At 39.5% G+C, this 15044-nt stretch overlaps 3 protein-coding genes across 13 annotated transcripts in view; 2 read left to right on the plus strand and 1 right to left on the minus strand.

Annotated features, from left to right (window-relative positions):
• FNDC7 (fibronectin type III domain containing 7) overlaps positions 1-929 on the plus strand; it is a 15366-nt gene extending 14437 nt beyond the window's left edge. The window contains 2 exon segments of the mRNA XM_068952183.1: positions 127-192; positions 674-929. Coding sequence (XP_068808284.1) covers positions 127-167 — 41 coding nt within the window. The 3' untranslated portion in view covers positions 168-192; positions 674-929.
• A 3749-nt stretch (positions 930-4678) lies between these two features.
• Positions 4679-14407, minus strand: PRPF38B (pre-mRNA processing factor 38B). Its single transcript, XM_068952182.1, has 6 exons — positions 14000-14407; positions 10476-10544; positions 10019-10170; positions 9875-9935; positions 7035-7258; positions 4679-6755 (listed from the first exon to the last, which is right to left on the minus strand). Exons 1-6 carry the CDS (start codon positions 14282-14284, stop codon positions 5897-5899), a joined length of 1650 nt encoding a protein of 549 aa, XP_068808283.1. The 5' UTR covers positions 14285-14407; the 3' UTR covers positions 4679-5896.
• A 64-nt stretch (positions 14408-14471) lies between these two features.
• The window catches only part of HENMT1 (HEN methyltransferase 1), a 29984-nt gene continuing 29411 nt past the window's right edge, over positions 14472-15044 (plus strand). For 2 of the 11 annotated variants that reach the window (XM_068952201.1, XM_068952202.1), the window contains exon 1: positions 14583-14846. The gene's annotated coding sequence lies outside the window, so the exon portion shown is untranslated. Of the gene's footprint in view, positions 14981-15044 lie in introns of all 11 variants that reach the window. The other 9 variants (XM_068952199.1, XM_068952200.1, XM_068952212.1 and 6 more) reach the window with 9 other exon arrangements.

A 15044-nucleotide genomic window follows, 5' to 3' on the forward strand; every position in this document is an offset into this window, starting at 1 on the left:
TCAAGTGCAGTCTTCTGCGTCACTTCCCCGTTTAAACTGCTAGAAGCAGCAACTATTAAAACAACATTTCTCAAGAGTTGTTTTTCCTTAGCTGAAACTATCTTAATTTCCTCAACTCTGTTACAGTGATTTATAGAGGAAAGAGGAACGCAGAACAACATCTCTAAAGGAAATTCTGTTTCAGATAAGGAGGTAAGTTGGGAGTCATGACTCAGATTACGATTTACTAATCAAACTTTTCCTGCTGCTATAGATCTCTGGAATTGGAAGGCTAAGCTTCATTGATCTTATTTAATATAACTGATTTGTTAAAATCCATCATGTTTATCTCAGAAATCTAGTGTTCTCTACTCCTACCCACTATCAATACTAGATTTGTATATTGGTTTGTTCTCTCTTCCACTGACACCACTAAAACCTATATTTCACTTAAGTCATTCCTAATACTATCCTGTAGTCCTTCTAAACCCAAACCCTTGTAGAGCCCTCTACACCCAAACAGATGAAGATACTCGCTCACCAGCACTCATTTATTTTCTCTTTTTGCCATCTTAAATTAGTCATTCTTCCACAGAAGTACTGATGTTCTGGACTATTTGCTTCTTTTGACTCAAAGAAGCATGGCAAGAAGTCACTCTGTAATAGTTTGTGCTGACCTTTTTTCCCCCCCAAGGTTGATCAGCTTCCCCTTGCTGTTCTCCCAGAACTATCTTGGGTGTTGAAGATGTTGGTAACACCATTCTCCAAGTGCCCTTCTCCATCTTGCTTTCTCTGGAACTGGAAAGATGACATCTGTGCTTAACTGCAAGAGTCATACCTGCTTGAGGACTGGGAAGAAGGAAGCTAAACCGCTAGCCATATCTGTTATCTAAACAAGGACATCAGATTTGATCAGCCTCAACTCTTTAAATCATTTAAAAAAATGGAAATTAACATTTATGTGATACATACATGCACAGAGATCTAAGTAACCTTGAACTGTAATTTCCCTGTAATGCAATCAATTTTAGAAGCTGTTCCAAGACAGTTACTAGTCAATAGGTATGTTTTAGACCTAATGCATTAATGAAAAAGACTGCAATAAAGATTAAAGAATAAAATTTAACTCCTTTTTAAAAGAATTAGGAGAAGCAGTTTAGCTGCACTCAGAAGTAGTTTGAGGCCTCATCAAATATTCTTAGGCTATTTAATGTTAATTTAAAACACAATCATCAGTTGATTAAAATCACTGATATTTAATCAGAGGTGCCTTCATTAAAGTTTACTTAATAGAAAACAGTTAAGTGAATCATTTTAAAGATGAACTGTAATTATGCAGATAAACAGTTGTTTAAAAAAAAAAAAAAGCTCTCTGTTCCAAAACAAATTATTTGACACACAACTAGCAGCTCAAAACTTAAATAGGTTGTTTTCAGTCTACTAAAGAAACTGGCAAAATCCCTCTGCACGTCAACTGGATTGGAATTTGACTCAAAATCATTAAGGTTTTTTTTTTAGAAGTGGTTTCCCCACCCAAATACTGTTGCTATTAAAAATAAAAAAGAGGGCGGAGGGCAAGGAGAGAGAGAGACAGAGAGAGAGAGAGACAGAGAGAGAGAGAGACAGAGAGAGAGAGAGACAGAGAGAGAGAGAGACAGAGAGAGAGAGAGACAGAGAGAGAGAGAGACAGAGAGAGAGAGAGACAGAGAGAGAGAGAGACAGAGAGAGAGAGAGACAGAGAGAGAGAGAGACAGAGAGAGAGAGAGACAGAGAGAGAGAGAGACAGAGAGAGAGAGAGACAGAGAGAGAGAGAGACAGAGAGAGAGAGAGACAGAGAGAGAGAGAGACAGAGAGAGAGAGAGACAGAGAGAGAGAGAGACAGAGAGAGAGAGAGACAGAGAGAGAGAGAGACAGAGAGAGAGAGAGACAGAGAGAGAGAGAGACAGAGAGAGAGAGAGACAGAGAGAGAGAGAGACAGAGAGAGAGAGAGACAGAGAGAGAGAGAGACAGAGAGAGAGAGAGACAGAGAGAGAGAGAGACAGAGAGAGAGAGAGACAGAGAGAGAGAGAGACAGAGAGAGAGAGACAGAGAGAGAGAGACAGAGAGAGAGAGACAGAGAGAGAGAGACAGAGAGAGAGAGACAGAGAGAGACTGTAGATCCTCAAGAGTGGCATTTAAATACTGTCTTAACTTGCTTAATAATTGGTGGATCTGGAAAAGCCCTTTCACTTGGGTGGATGTCTCCCATATATAAAGTTACCCACACTTCACAGAAGTCCAGAAAGGGCTCAAGCATCTACAAAAAACAGTAGAAGCTGCTTAATTCTTTTAGGTTCCCCTTAAGAGCTCCTGACTACTTGTATACTGTCCTTGACTGAGTACAGAAACATTCAGCTATAAATAGTAAAAGCATGAGCTCAGTAGTATTTCTTCATCAGCATATAAAAAAAAGTATTAAAAAATGGGATATGCGTGAGGTACTAAATACTTTCCATATAGTGAATTCCCACAGTGAATGGCCCTGCCATTCAACTTACCTTTTTCAATACAGGTAGACAACAAGAACATTACTCCTAACAAGTTCAGAAGTCAGATACACATAAGTCTTTATGAATTTACACTAATTACCTGCATAGTTATGTGGCAGTAGGCACATGTGAATCTCTGGGGCCACAAATCCTGGATCCTTCCCTAAAATAAAAGAATGCCACAGTTTGCTCCTACTTCATATTTGAAATGCTGTACAATTAATTAGTTAGTATCTTTAGGGGAAAAAAAGTAAAAGCAGAGAGGAGGTACATTTCTTAAATTAGTATCAAATTCTTAAATTAGTAGTCCAGATAGTACTTATCTTTGGAGCCACAGAAAATTTCAAAGCCAAATTAGGCTTCAAGAACGCCTATCCAGCTAAGTAAACGCAGGCACACACACTACAGACACATGGCATGCGGTGGGAAGCTCAGGTTCATAATGTTCAGTCTGTTGCACTTTGATCCTCAGAACTTGAAGAGGGACAGAACAGAAGCTCCGTAGCCATACCTCCTGGGAAAATTGTTACAATATCTCTGATCAAAATTGGCAGAAATTTCCTTCTAAGGATCAAGAGCCAAATGCCCACTGTGAATGGACTGCTAACAACTGCATCAGACCAGTAAGCACTGGAGACCCCGTTGTTCCTTCTGGTTTTAAGGAAGATCATATAAACGTAAAGGGCATCAGACAAAAAAATGCATTCAAGAGTTCCTGGATCCACATCCAAGAGCTGTAAGATATTAAATCCCAGCAATGACTTAAACCTTAAGACAGGAGTCTTGGCTTAAATGGCTTTTATGGGCTAATGTAACTTCTATGTCACTCATGAACATTGTACTACTACATTGGATCCATGCAATGTACTTGAGCCAACAATCAGCTCCACAAATCAGAAAGGACAACTTATTGAAGAATAAGAGCAAAGTCCTCAAACTCTTGCCCTTGTAAGAAATACTGACATGGCCTGAATGGTATTTGCACAAGCTGTATTAAATGTTCACTACCCGTATTGTAATAAGGCGGTTCTTTCCACTTTAAGGTCAAAGATCACCTTTCTGAGATCTTTGGATTTTGCCTGTAAATAAACCATTCCTTCAACATAGTTCCCAACATTGGCAGGGCAGAAGGAACATGAAGAATCAGAAGGAAATCACTCTTACTTTCCCAACTGAACCTTACAGCCTCTTGCCTGATGAGGTCTGTACAGACTTTCTGCCTGAGGATGTGCTTATTCCAAAAACTTACAGGTTCAAGGTCAAAAGCTAATAAAAATCAAAAAAAGCCTTCTAGTGACAGACAAGGTGTTCTGTTTTAAAAAAAGTTAACGTCATGGTTTTGAAAGAATCCTTGTAATCCTCTGGGAAATTGCAAAGGCAGTTCAGTTCCAGTCATCATCCAGTCAGGCTATTTCTAAGCGACCATTACAGCTTTTTTCCTCCCATACCAAATAGGAGGTCAACAGTTTGGGTTTTGCATGGCAATGGAGAGAACTCTTCCAAGTTTAAAGTTTTGTTTCAAGCTCAAATTTACAATGCAATTTATATAACAACATTTAGTTGAATGATACCCGAGGACCTCAGTACTAACATATTTCTGATACTGGGGATCATGATGACAGAGGAAGGGAAAGTAAGAGAGAGGAGGAAGAAAAAAATTGAGGTTTTTTTTTCCTTCTTTAGGTATTACGGAACAAAGTATATTGTAATATATTGTTAGAAATTTGAAACACCATTTGTTCTTTTTTCTATTTGTTCTTTTTTCTTCCTGGAGGATCAGTGACAACTTAAGAGCTGTTTTACTACAGTACTCCTTCTTCAGATTTATGATATATATTAAGAAAGTGAATACTGGGAGAGGACAGTGGTTTAAAAAAAATCTAGCATTTAAATATCATACCTAGATGACCTGCAGCACACAGAAGCAAAAAGGCAAAACATCGATTTATTTCCATCTTCAGGCCTCTTCGTGACCATGAATGAGTCATACGTAAGCTCTTCATATTTTCTGGGCTATTCCATTTCTCTGTCAGTTATATCTTCTTTATATGGTATGTATTACACAAAAGTCCTGATTTATATAAACCATCATTCCATTTTGAAACAAAACACGGAGGAACCCAAACACTCTTCAACTGGCAATGAACATGCAGGGAAAAGCTGACACTCAATGCAAAGGAATTAATTGAGAGTTTATTCCACGTGGTTCTCCTCACTTAGTATACAAGTCATCAGAATAATCTATCAAATAGAGTTGGACTTTAATGATATGATTTTTGTATAATGCATTTTGGTTTTTGCTTCTAACAACCTGTTAAAAAAAATTCTGCCAGAGATGAAATGTTCAGCACAAACTGCAATCCTTACTATTTGTAGAAAATATGACTTAAAAAAGGACACTATCAGGTAATTCTTATTTTAAATGTTTACACTTATAAAAATGCTTTGGAAGCTTGAAACTGAAAATTTTTGTAACGATTTTCTTCTTCCTACCTCCCTCCTCTGATCTTAAATGCCTTTATTAGCCCAGGATTATCATAAATGACAGTGTAGCTGCTGATTAAAAATATTAAAAGACCACAAATGGATAAACTGTGTTTAAAAAAAAAAAAAAAAAGGAAGCTTACATGGATGTTTTCAAATAAAATGCATAGATGGCTACGGTACTCATCCATCAAACTTAACAGTCTCTCCTTGAGGTAGCCTTTCTAACGGATTACTAAACAAGCCCCAACATAATCTAAATCTTTGCATCAAAACCACTATCTTTGAAAGCCCACTCTCAGTTTAACACCAGTGATGATCCACAAAATAACACATTTTAAAAGGTTTTGAGAACAGCAGGTACAGTGGACACAAACATTAGTTCTAAATCTGCAGCCCTCAATGTACATTGTATGCACATAAATATCTCAGCTATGATACACATTCAAGATCCATCCCTAAAAAAGCCATACTATTATGCAAAGCACAGCCATGCTAACTTCAGGATATAAACCATAATTCCACATCTACAAAACAAAAGTAGAATTAGTGGCAGTTTATTGCCTCATACAAATTTAACCAACATGGCAACCATGCCAACGGAATTAAAACATTTTCAGGACATATGTACAGACTGTACATTTCAGAAACATTTGAACAATAAAAAATGCAAGAACAATCTCTGCATTATGAATTAAACTAAACAAATGGTTTGAAACCGTCAATGCATTGAATGGGTTTACAAAGGCACTTCCCTACCCAAAATAGGAAATGACAATCTGCAGCCTAGAGGGAGGTTGGAGAAGAGTGCTCATCAACTACTGCACAATCTCAACTTTAAGAAAAAATAAGCAGGATTTAATCAAACATTTATAGGATTCAATGTGATCCACTTCTGAAAGAGTTCACACAGTCTCATCTTTGTTTTTATGTTGCTTTTCTTGGCTCTCTTGTTCTGTACTTTGGCTCCTTCGACGATCGTGTTTGTCCGAATGGTCCTTGCTATCGCTGTGATCATGTTTGTGGGAACGTTCTTTGCTTCTACTACGCTTTCTAGATCTTTCTTTGCTGGGACTGTGGTCTCGTTTTCTGGACTTCTCAACACTATCTGTTCTTCCTCTGCTTCTGCTTCTACTTCGTTTATTTGATTTCTCTTTACTTTCATTTTTATGTTTACTTGATTTCTCTTTGCTCCTGCTTCTGCTGTGCTTACCTGTATTCTTACTTCGGCTCCTACTCCTATGCTTTCTTTCCCTGCTTCGACTTCTACTATGTTTTCTCTCTTTTTTGGAATCCCTCTTGTCATCCCGGTGTTTCTTGTCATCCTTGTCATCTTTGTGTCTTCTCTCTTCTACATCACCCTTACTTTTCCTTTCTTTTGACCTTTCTCTAGATCGATCACTATCTTTTTCCCTCTCACTACCTCTTTCCCTGTCATAATCTCTATCTTTTTTCCTGCTTCGTTCATTTTCTTTCTCTCGCTCCCTATCCCTGTCTCTCCGATCTCCTTTCCTGTCACGGCTTCGACTGCGGCTTCTGTGTCTTTCCCTGCTCCTGCTTCGCCTCCGTTCTAGCGCTCGATCAGTACTTCGAGATCTCCGCCTTTCTTTTTCCCTTTCCTTAGCTTCACGTTCTAATCTTTGCCGCTCTCTCTCTCTTTCTAGTTCTCTATCAAAACTAGATGATCCATGGCCTTCCCGATGATGACTTCGGCTTCTAGATCTTCTGGGAGACCTCCTGGGGCTGATGGATCGTCTCGGAGACCTTTCAAAATAAAGGATACTCAAACTGAAACACACTTAAGTAAAATGACCCTATTCATTTTCCAATTTATATTTCACAAATACAGCTTATATTTTATCTTGAATACCAAACATCCTGCAAATATTACAGTATCATCCGATCATTTTAATCATTAGCATCTATAAACTGTTTTGCTTGTTGCTTCAAAACCTATCCCAGTAAAAGGAGGACATGATGTTCCTAAGAATAAATTCAATATTGAACTTTCAACGTTAATTTTCAAAATAATATGTATATAACCTTGAACGTCTACGTTCTACATGCCGATCTATTTCTTCCATTCCCTCTTTGCCATCTTTCTTGATTTTTCTAGGTCTGCTTTTAATTTGCTGGTCAATAGTTTTCTGGACTGGCACAGGAATTCTTGGAAACAACGTTGAAAACCATTCAAGTTTAGTGAGGAAGGAACGAAGCATCTCCCCGATGGTCATAACACAACCCCCACCTGCCTTCACATCCAGGTCCTACAAAATACAAACAAAAAATATCCTGACGGTCAAAAACATTCTTTATTGGTTTTCAAAAATAATGCTGCTATATTACTGCCCTCTTGAAGTCTCATGATTATGAAAGTTTACTTGTCTCATATTCTAATACATTTCCTTAGAAAAATTCAAACTCTACACCCTTTGGATTTGGCAACATACTTTACAGATAGGGAGTGGAACTTAATACATATGCATGCAGGCACATACTAATCCTGCAGCCATCTGGATGGTAAGGGACTGTCAATGAAGAGATTAACGTGAAATCCCCTTACACAGTCTGGTTATATGGTATGATCTTGTACTTTAAATGCCACAAAGTTGAGAAGTCCTCTCAAACTACATTTAATACTTCATTTTGTGGATGTACAACTGCGTATCATCATACCCAACCCTGTGGCCTAAATCATTTAAGAACTACATCATTGCCTATCTAAAAATGATCATAGAAAATTTTGGAGTACAAAATGGCATCCTAACAAAATTGGAAGCAATAGCAAACCAACTGCCATGAAGCAGTGAGGTTTCTAATTTAGAAATATGTAAAAAAATAAATAAATGAACAAATAATTGGAAACGCATAATCCATGATGACCATTGTCTCTGAAAAGGGTCATTACCGCATGAAGGCCTTCTTGCTATGCCCTCTCACAGCTCAGGACATGTTAGTCAGCTATTGTCAGTCCCAAACCTATAGTGCAAGCACACAAGGAAAGTGAGATTTGTTATCTAAACAGGAAGAGAAAATCTAAATGTAAAACTGCTTGCACTCACACACATTTAAGTGTTCAGATATACAGTATTTCCAAATATAATCGCTGCAGAGATCTAAAGAAGAAAAAAATGAGTTAAACGTAGCACCTGGAGAGTATGTACAGTTAAACAAAATAAACATAAAAAGCATTTTGAAAAGTAACTCTGTATCCTGGGAAGCTTTTCCTTTTCACAGCAGCATGACAAAGACGAACTGCTTCCACATATTAAGATTTATGAACCGGAGGGAAAACAACAACTTGTAGGCTTAAAGTGATTCTTACATATATTTGCTTCATCTTACGAGTTTGACTAGGACCATCAAGAAACTGTTATAAAAACAGCCCCAAGCACTTTTTCCTACGTAACAAAAACGCTACTGAAAGTAGCTGGAAAAGACCAACACTAATTCCAAAAATATATGGGAATGTTTTAAACAACAGCAAACATAAATATATGCTCATAACCAATATTAGAGCAAAATCTGAAATGCATAAACCAAAAACTGCGCTGTGAATAATGAAGCAGTTAAGACCTACACACAAATAGCATTCTTAATAACTTTAGCACCCTGTGAATGCAGTTTTTGGGACCCTGAAAAATGAAGCCATCCCAGTCTTCCCCAAAAGTTACAATGCAGCATTTCAGAGAAGAGATAATATACAACAGTACCACCTGGGGGAGAAGGAGGATATCACAGCTATGCAATCAAGACTTAAATGTATGTTTTGATTTTTATTACAAATGTACAATAACACAGGTTTACCTGGAATAACAACTGTCTCCTTTGCACAGTGTTTTTGATACTTAGCATGAAAGCAGCTGTTTAAAATAAATACACTGTATTGTAGTCAGATACAGGTATAATTAACACTTTTTCATACAAGTATTTGGTCATTTGCAACTATGACATTTGGTGTTTCTAGAGCTAGATGTCTAGTTCTACAATGAAGCAGGAAAGTGATCTTTCTTGTTCCATTCTTAAATCTAACACACAGTTTAAAGCTCACTCAATAAATATAAATTGTAACAATATGTAGCAGACTGTATATTCAATTTCATATAGCTAGAAACCTCATCCATATGATCCTACTCCATTTCTCCAGCCAGTAAATCAGGGTTATGGTACAAAAGCATTATCAATGCTTTTGTTAAAGCTTATTTTCCTATCGTACCGCATAAGAACGCTTCTTTATTGAACTTCTAAAGTTAACTGCCACTGCTTTTTATTGCTCCATTAGCAAAGACATTAAGGTTTGTAAAAACAACACTATCTTATGCAGTAATTAAGCTGCTTGTGTTTCCTCAGAAGAAATTCTGTCTTTAGTAATGCCAGTACATGAATAATAACCAGAGATTTTTGGTAATATTTTGAAAGATTAATGTTAGTTTCTACTACATTCTTCCCACTATTCTATGTGAGCACCAATTCCCCCTGCCCCCATAACAAACGTAAGGAGAAATTTAGCACTCTAGGCACACTGAAGATACCTTGTTTAAAAATAACTATTTTTCTAATCTGAAAATGCATAGAAGCCATACTCATACAGCCTGCTGCCTGCATCCTGATTTCATAAACTTGTTTCACATGACCTTGTAACAATTCACAAAATAACATACTAATCAACAGAAAATACTGTTAAATCTCTGAAATCTAAGATCAAGGAACCAGGTCCTAACTCAAATCTGCTTCGTACACTAATCAATGAAATTAGGAAAGAAAAATAAAAAAAACCACTAACATTCAAACCACAACAAAGCTTTTCAGACAACGTTTAAACCTACATAATAGTAACACGAAAAGAAACAAAAGAAAACAAATTATTACCCTCGCCGACATACCTCTTCATCATCAAGAAAGGATTCAAACCAGTCCCATAGGTCTGTAGGTGGTTGTGTGTACCTTGAAATACAAAAAGAACGCAGAATTTTAATACAATTTTCTGTATATTAAACTAGTCATTAGTTGATTATATCGATACTTACCTAATATACATAAATCCAAGTGCCCTAATGTATGGAGAGTCTGTATGAGTTATAAGGCCCATCACTTGCTTACGGGTGAGTTTCAGTGTAAATAATTTGTAGAGCAGACAAAAGGCAGTTGATACAATTCCTCCAGTTCCAACGCCGCGTACCTTTAAACAGAAGAAAAGTTAGATGACAGCACAGAAGTTGCAAAGACCTTATCCCAAATCTACAAGAGAACATAAGAACTAACTCAGCATAATATCTAAAACTACCGACAGAACAAGGGGAAAAAGTATCACTACACAGTAGTCTCCATAGCTTCAGATCCTCTGGAAGCAAGGGGAATATATCAATTCTTTATAATAAATACTTTTTCAGCTAGGGACTGAGACAACAAACAAATTCTAGCTATGCTTGGGGTATTTATTTACCAGACACAGAAAAATTTAAGAAGGCACGTACTTCTACTTACCCCTCCGCACATCCCTGTCTGGCCTGCTGTTTTTCTACTCCCCTTTTCCCATGGTTCCACATGTGTCACCTAAAAAAGGGGTGGGGCGGAGGGGGCAGAATGAGGAAGGAAAGAAGGAACAACAACAAAAAATTGACAATTATAACCTCCATAAAGTTTAACTGCCTAAATAAAACAAATTAAAATGATAGATTTCCTATATCAATCGTATACAGCCTTTTCCTACCAAATCCAAGCACAGGTCTGCTTCATCAACAAAGTAGACCATTTGGCTTTTTTTTTTCCATAACATTAAGAAACAATAACCAAAATCATGGGCAAAGCTTAAAAGAAAACAGCCAAAGCAATTAACTATACTTGTTCTATACTCTAACTCATTTCAAATATTTTACGACTAAAATCTGTTGTTACTTTTTTCAGTGGTGACTATACAATTACCTGCATTATCTATATTGTCTTTTAAATAGTTAAGTGATACTTGCTGATGACAACTACAAAAAGCAGTCTGCAGTTTCATACTCATAAATCTCATTTATGCAGTGAGATTAGCAAGAGAATTAAGTATTATCTAAATTTAGGACAAAAGAAAGACAACTATAAAATGTAGTATTTTAATCTAAAAAGCCAGTGCTTTTTCTTGCAGACTGCAATGATGCTCTGAGATAAAATGGTCTGCGCCCAATTCAAATCTTTCCAGATGCGCTCAGAGATGACTGCAAGCACATAGCTAAACAGTTTCACTCCTTCCATTTGACAATAAGGATCTTACGCAAGTTAAGAACGATAAAACTGCCCAAGCTACCTAAAAGTAGTGAAATCCAGGGAAGTAACATCTATATTAAGGGACAAGTATATTTCTTCTCCAAAAAAGAAAAAAAAGCTTTAAAAATAATTAAAAATAACATAAAAAATGTAACAGTGTTATGCTGGATTAAGGATGAGTAAGAGCTTGTAACCAAACTGCCCTGAAGTTTAGAAAAGAAAATAATTGTGCAGTATATGACACAAAACTAGTTACATACACAAAACTAGTTACATACACAAAACTAGTTACATACACAAAACTAGTTACATACACAATCACGTGAAATCAGAAACCTACTAACATTCGAAGCAGCTAAAATGTTTTTGACTGTTGCTATCTTACCACAATGGGAAGATGGCAGATACCAACACTATGGAATTCAGAATTAAAGTTATGTCCTCCCATACTATTAGCATCACAGGAAAAGTTCAGAAATACTAGGTAAATAATACTGCAAAATACTGTAAATAAAACTGTTCATGCTTTTTCCTCGCACAGGACACGTACTTTTTAGTTACAAGATTAAGCGTGACACTTTATCACCGTGGTGGTCTTTAAATGTGTGGGGTGTTTTACCTACAGTTACATTTATTTGTCACAATCAAAATTAACAAACTGTTTTTGCTAGATTAAAAACAAAAAACAATACTCATTTCAAAAAGCTTATCATTTAAAGTCTTTGATCTTGACTAGACTGTTGCACATGCTTAACTTGTTGGAAGCATTCAGAACAAATGAGGTTAAGCACGTGCACAGGGTTGTAAGATTAGCAACACAGGAAGAGGAAGTCACCCACTTTGCAGATGCGAAACTGAAACAGATAAACATGAGTCCAGATCTCCAAGTGAATGAATTTACATATCTATATAGAATCCAGATTTTCACTGAGGGTCCATATTGGTATCTGCCTGTGTGATTTAAGGTTATTTTTCCTGAGACTCCAGCCCCAGCATCCTGAAATTTTTAAAATAAGCCATATATTTTGGTACCCCCCAAAAAGACACGTTCTTCTGGAAATACAACTGCTGTGGTGGATATTATGCTCATTTATCTATTTATATAGATAATATAGTGGGGGTTTTATATAGATTATATAGAGGGGGTTAAGTGCCTTAACCATCATGTCATCATCTTCTCCCTCACATCTATTACACATGAGTAAGTCAGAGTCTGAGTTCTCTCTTCTAATCGCAGTTTCTAGCCAAAATAACTGACAAATTCACCAAGTAAATTTTATTTACACAGGATTAGTCAAAGTTTTTCCTCCAATTTAAGACATTTACAGAATTAAACACTTTAGACAAGACTATTACAACTATTGTACTGCAGCTCTACCAATAAGGTAAGATAAATCACATCAAGTATTTCTGACTACATCTGAAAGCGTCCATGTAAAACTACTTATTCAAATTTTCTGCAAATATGCTTCTTTAATCAATTTTTCAGCTCTTGATTTCATTGGCAAAAATAAGCCTTTCTTCTGATTACATTCTGATAACCATGGAGAAGAGGGTTGGTCCTACAACTTCTCGAGCATCTGCAGTACTGTTCTCGGAGGCAATTATTTCCACCTCACATGCAACAAGCAGTACATTAAATGAACAGAAGTTCTGGCCACAATTATGTACTGTAAGGATTAGGAGAATTAAGTAGTTCATTCTAAATGACAAAGTGAAAGCAGAGAAGGTAAGAGCTGTGATTTAGAGAAAAAACCAGTATTATTTTGCAAGTAAACTAATACCAAAAATCTCAAAATGCTTCTGTGGAGTTGTTTTTCACAATAATAGTGCACTTTAAGTTACTTAATTTGCCCTGGTTAAATCAGATCAAAAGGTCATTTTTTATTATTTTGAAGTATATTGAAATCTACTCAGTGACAAAACTTCATCAAACAAAATCAACTCACCTCAGAAAACTATCTCCATAACCTCTAACCTGCTGACTGAAGACAGCAGCCCAAATTATCAAAGTTTTGCTCACATTATCAGAACAAAGAATGCAGCTGTGTTGATGAGCATTAATTATGTATACCTCTACCTGGGAGACTGGCTTGATGGAAGCCTCGCTGCAAAACTGATTCAATCCTGCTAGCAAAACAAGAACTGAGACTAATATTTTAAGTTATCTTCCCAACACATCCAACCTAGCGCCAAGAGCAGCACCATAGTGAACTAGTTTTTGATGGAGGAATTCCTTAATCTCTAACTGAGGAAGAAGACCACATGCAAACTCCTGCTGAAACCACCTACTGTCACCATAACGCCTTTTGCACAATAGCAACACAGACTATTTGCAATTCCAAGGTAGGAAGGGCTGCTTGTCTCCAAAAGTGTGATGCCGATCGGGTCCCCTCCCCACTCTCTCCAGCTAAGGGAACAGCAGTCCTTAGACGGCCATTTCATCCCCACTGCCCTGACTCAGACTGCCCACTTCAGAACTAACTTAAAACTCCGTTAAGTCGTACACAAAACACTTGTCTTTCATCAGAGAAAGAAAACAGCCCCTTAAACTCCCCGGATCAAGTAAGAAAAAAAAAGAATTTCTCTCATCCCTCACCACAGAATAAAGAACTGGGGTCCAGGAACTCAGACAGAGAGAATCTGCAGGCCGCAATGAAAGCCTCCCCTCTTCAAAAGCCGCGGCCGCGGAGAGGCTCGGGGCAGGCGCCAGAGCGGCCTCGATGAGCCCCCGGCGCCCAGGGCGCGGCCCGCAGGCTCACCTTGAAGTAGATCTCGTCCACCACTTCATGGTACGTCTTGAGCTCGTAGAGCTGCACCTTGAAGTAGGGCGACGAGAGGATGTTGGTGAGTATCATAGGGTTGAGGTTCATGGTCTTCTCGTTCCCCCACAGCGGCAGCACGTTTCCCTGCTTGCCTGAGGCCGCCGGCTTGGGGGCTCCGCTCTGCAGCTGCTGTTGGGCCGGCGGCACGCAGCCGGCCTGGTGCTGGGCCGCCTGCTGCCCCTGGCAGTTACCGGCGCCTACAGCGGGGCTGTTGTTGGCCATGGCGGCTCGGGGCGGCGGCACGCGGCCTGCAAGGCGGACTGGCGGCCGCGCCACACCACAACGCGGGCGGCCGAGCCGGGCGCTGCCTCCGCCAACTGCGAACAAGATGGCGGATGCTACGGAAGTGACGCTCTCGCCTTCCGGGCCCGCGCCGACCAATCCCCGCGGGGCGAGCGCGGCCCCCGCCAGGGCGGGGGGAGGGGCAGGAGGGCGTGTCCCCCCTTCCCTTCCCCCTTCACCCCCCGCGGCTTCCCGCGGCCGCCCGGTCGCGCAGCGCCGCCTCTTCGCCGGCGTCTCTGAGGCGGGAAGGTGGGAGCCGCTCCTCTCACTCGCCCCTCTTGCTCCTGAGCCGCCCTGGCCGAAGAAAGCCGCGTTCTCCTCCGCCTAATGCTCACCTCCGCCCGAGACGGTGCCTAACGACGCAGGGCGCTCGGGGCTGGGCCCTGAGGCGAGGCGCTGCCCACGTCGCGGAGCCGAGCTGCCGCGGGCGCCCGCGCTGCTGAACGGCGCTGAACCGGGCGCTTCGCGAGGTGTTAGACCAGCGGCACCCCGGTGGCCCTTGGTAACGAGACGGGGGTGCAGTAGGCGCTGGGGAGCGCGCACGGGAGAGATAGCCCCTTGTTTCGGTAAACTCGAGAAACTAAGAAATACCGACACGCCTGTTCCTCGTGCAGGGATGCCCGTTACAGTGTGGGGGTGCGTGTGGAGGCGGCGTGCCCAGGGGTGTCCGTTACAGTGTGGGGGTGCGTGTGGAGGCGGC

This window comes from Struthio camelus, chromosome 8, assembly GCF_040807025.1.
Source record: "Struthio camelus isolate bStrCam1 chromosome 8, bStrCam1.hap1, whole genome shotgun sequence".
Classification (NCBI taxonomy): Eukaryota; Metazoa; Chordata; class Aves; order Struthioniformes; family Struthionidae; genus Struthio; species Struthio camelus.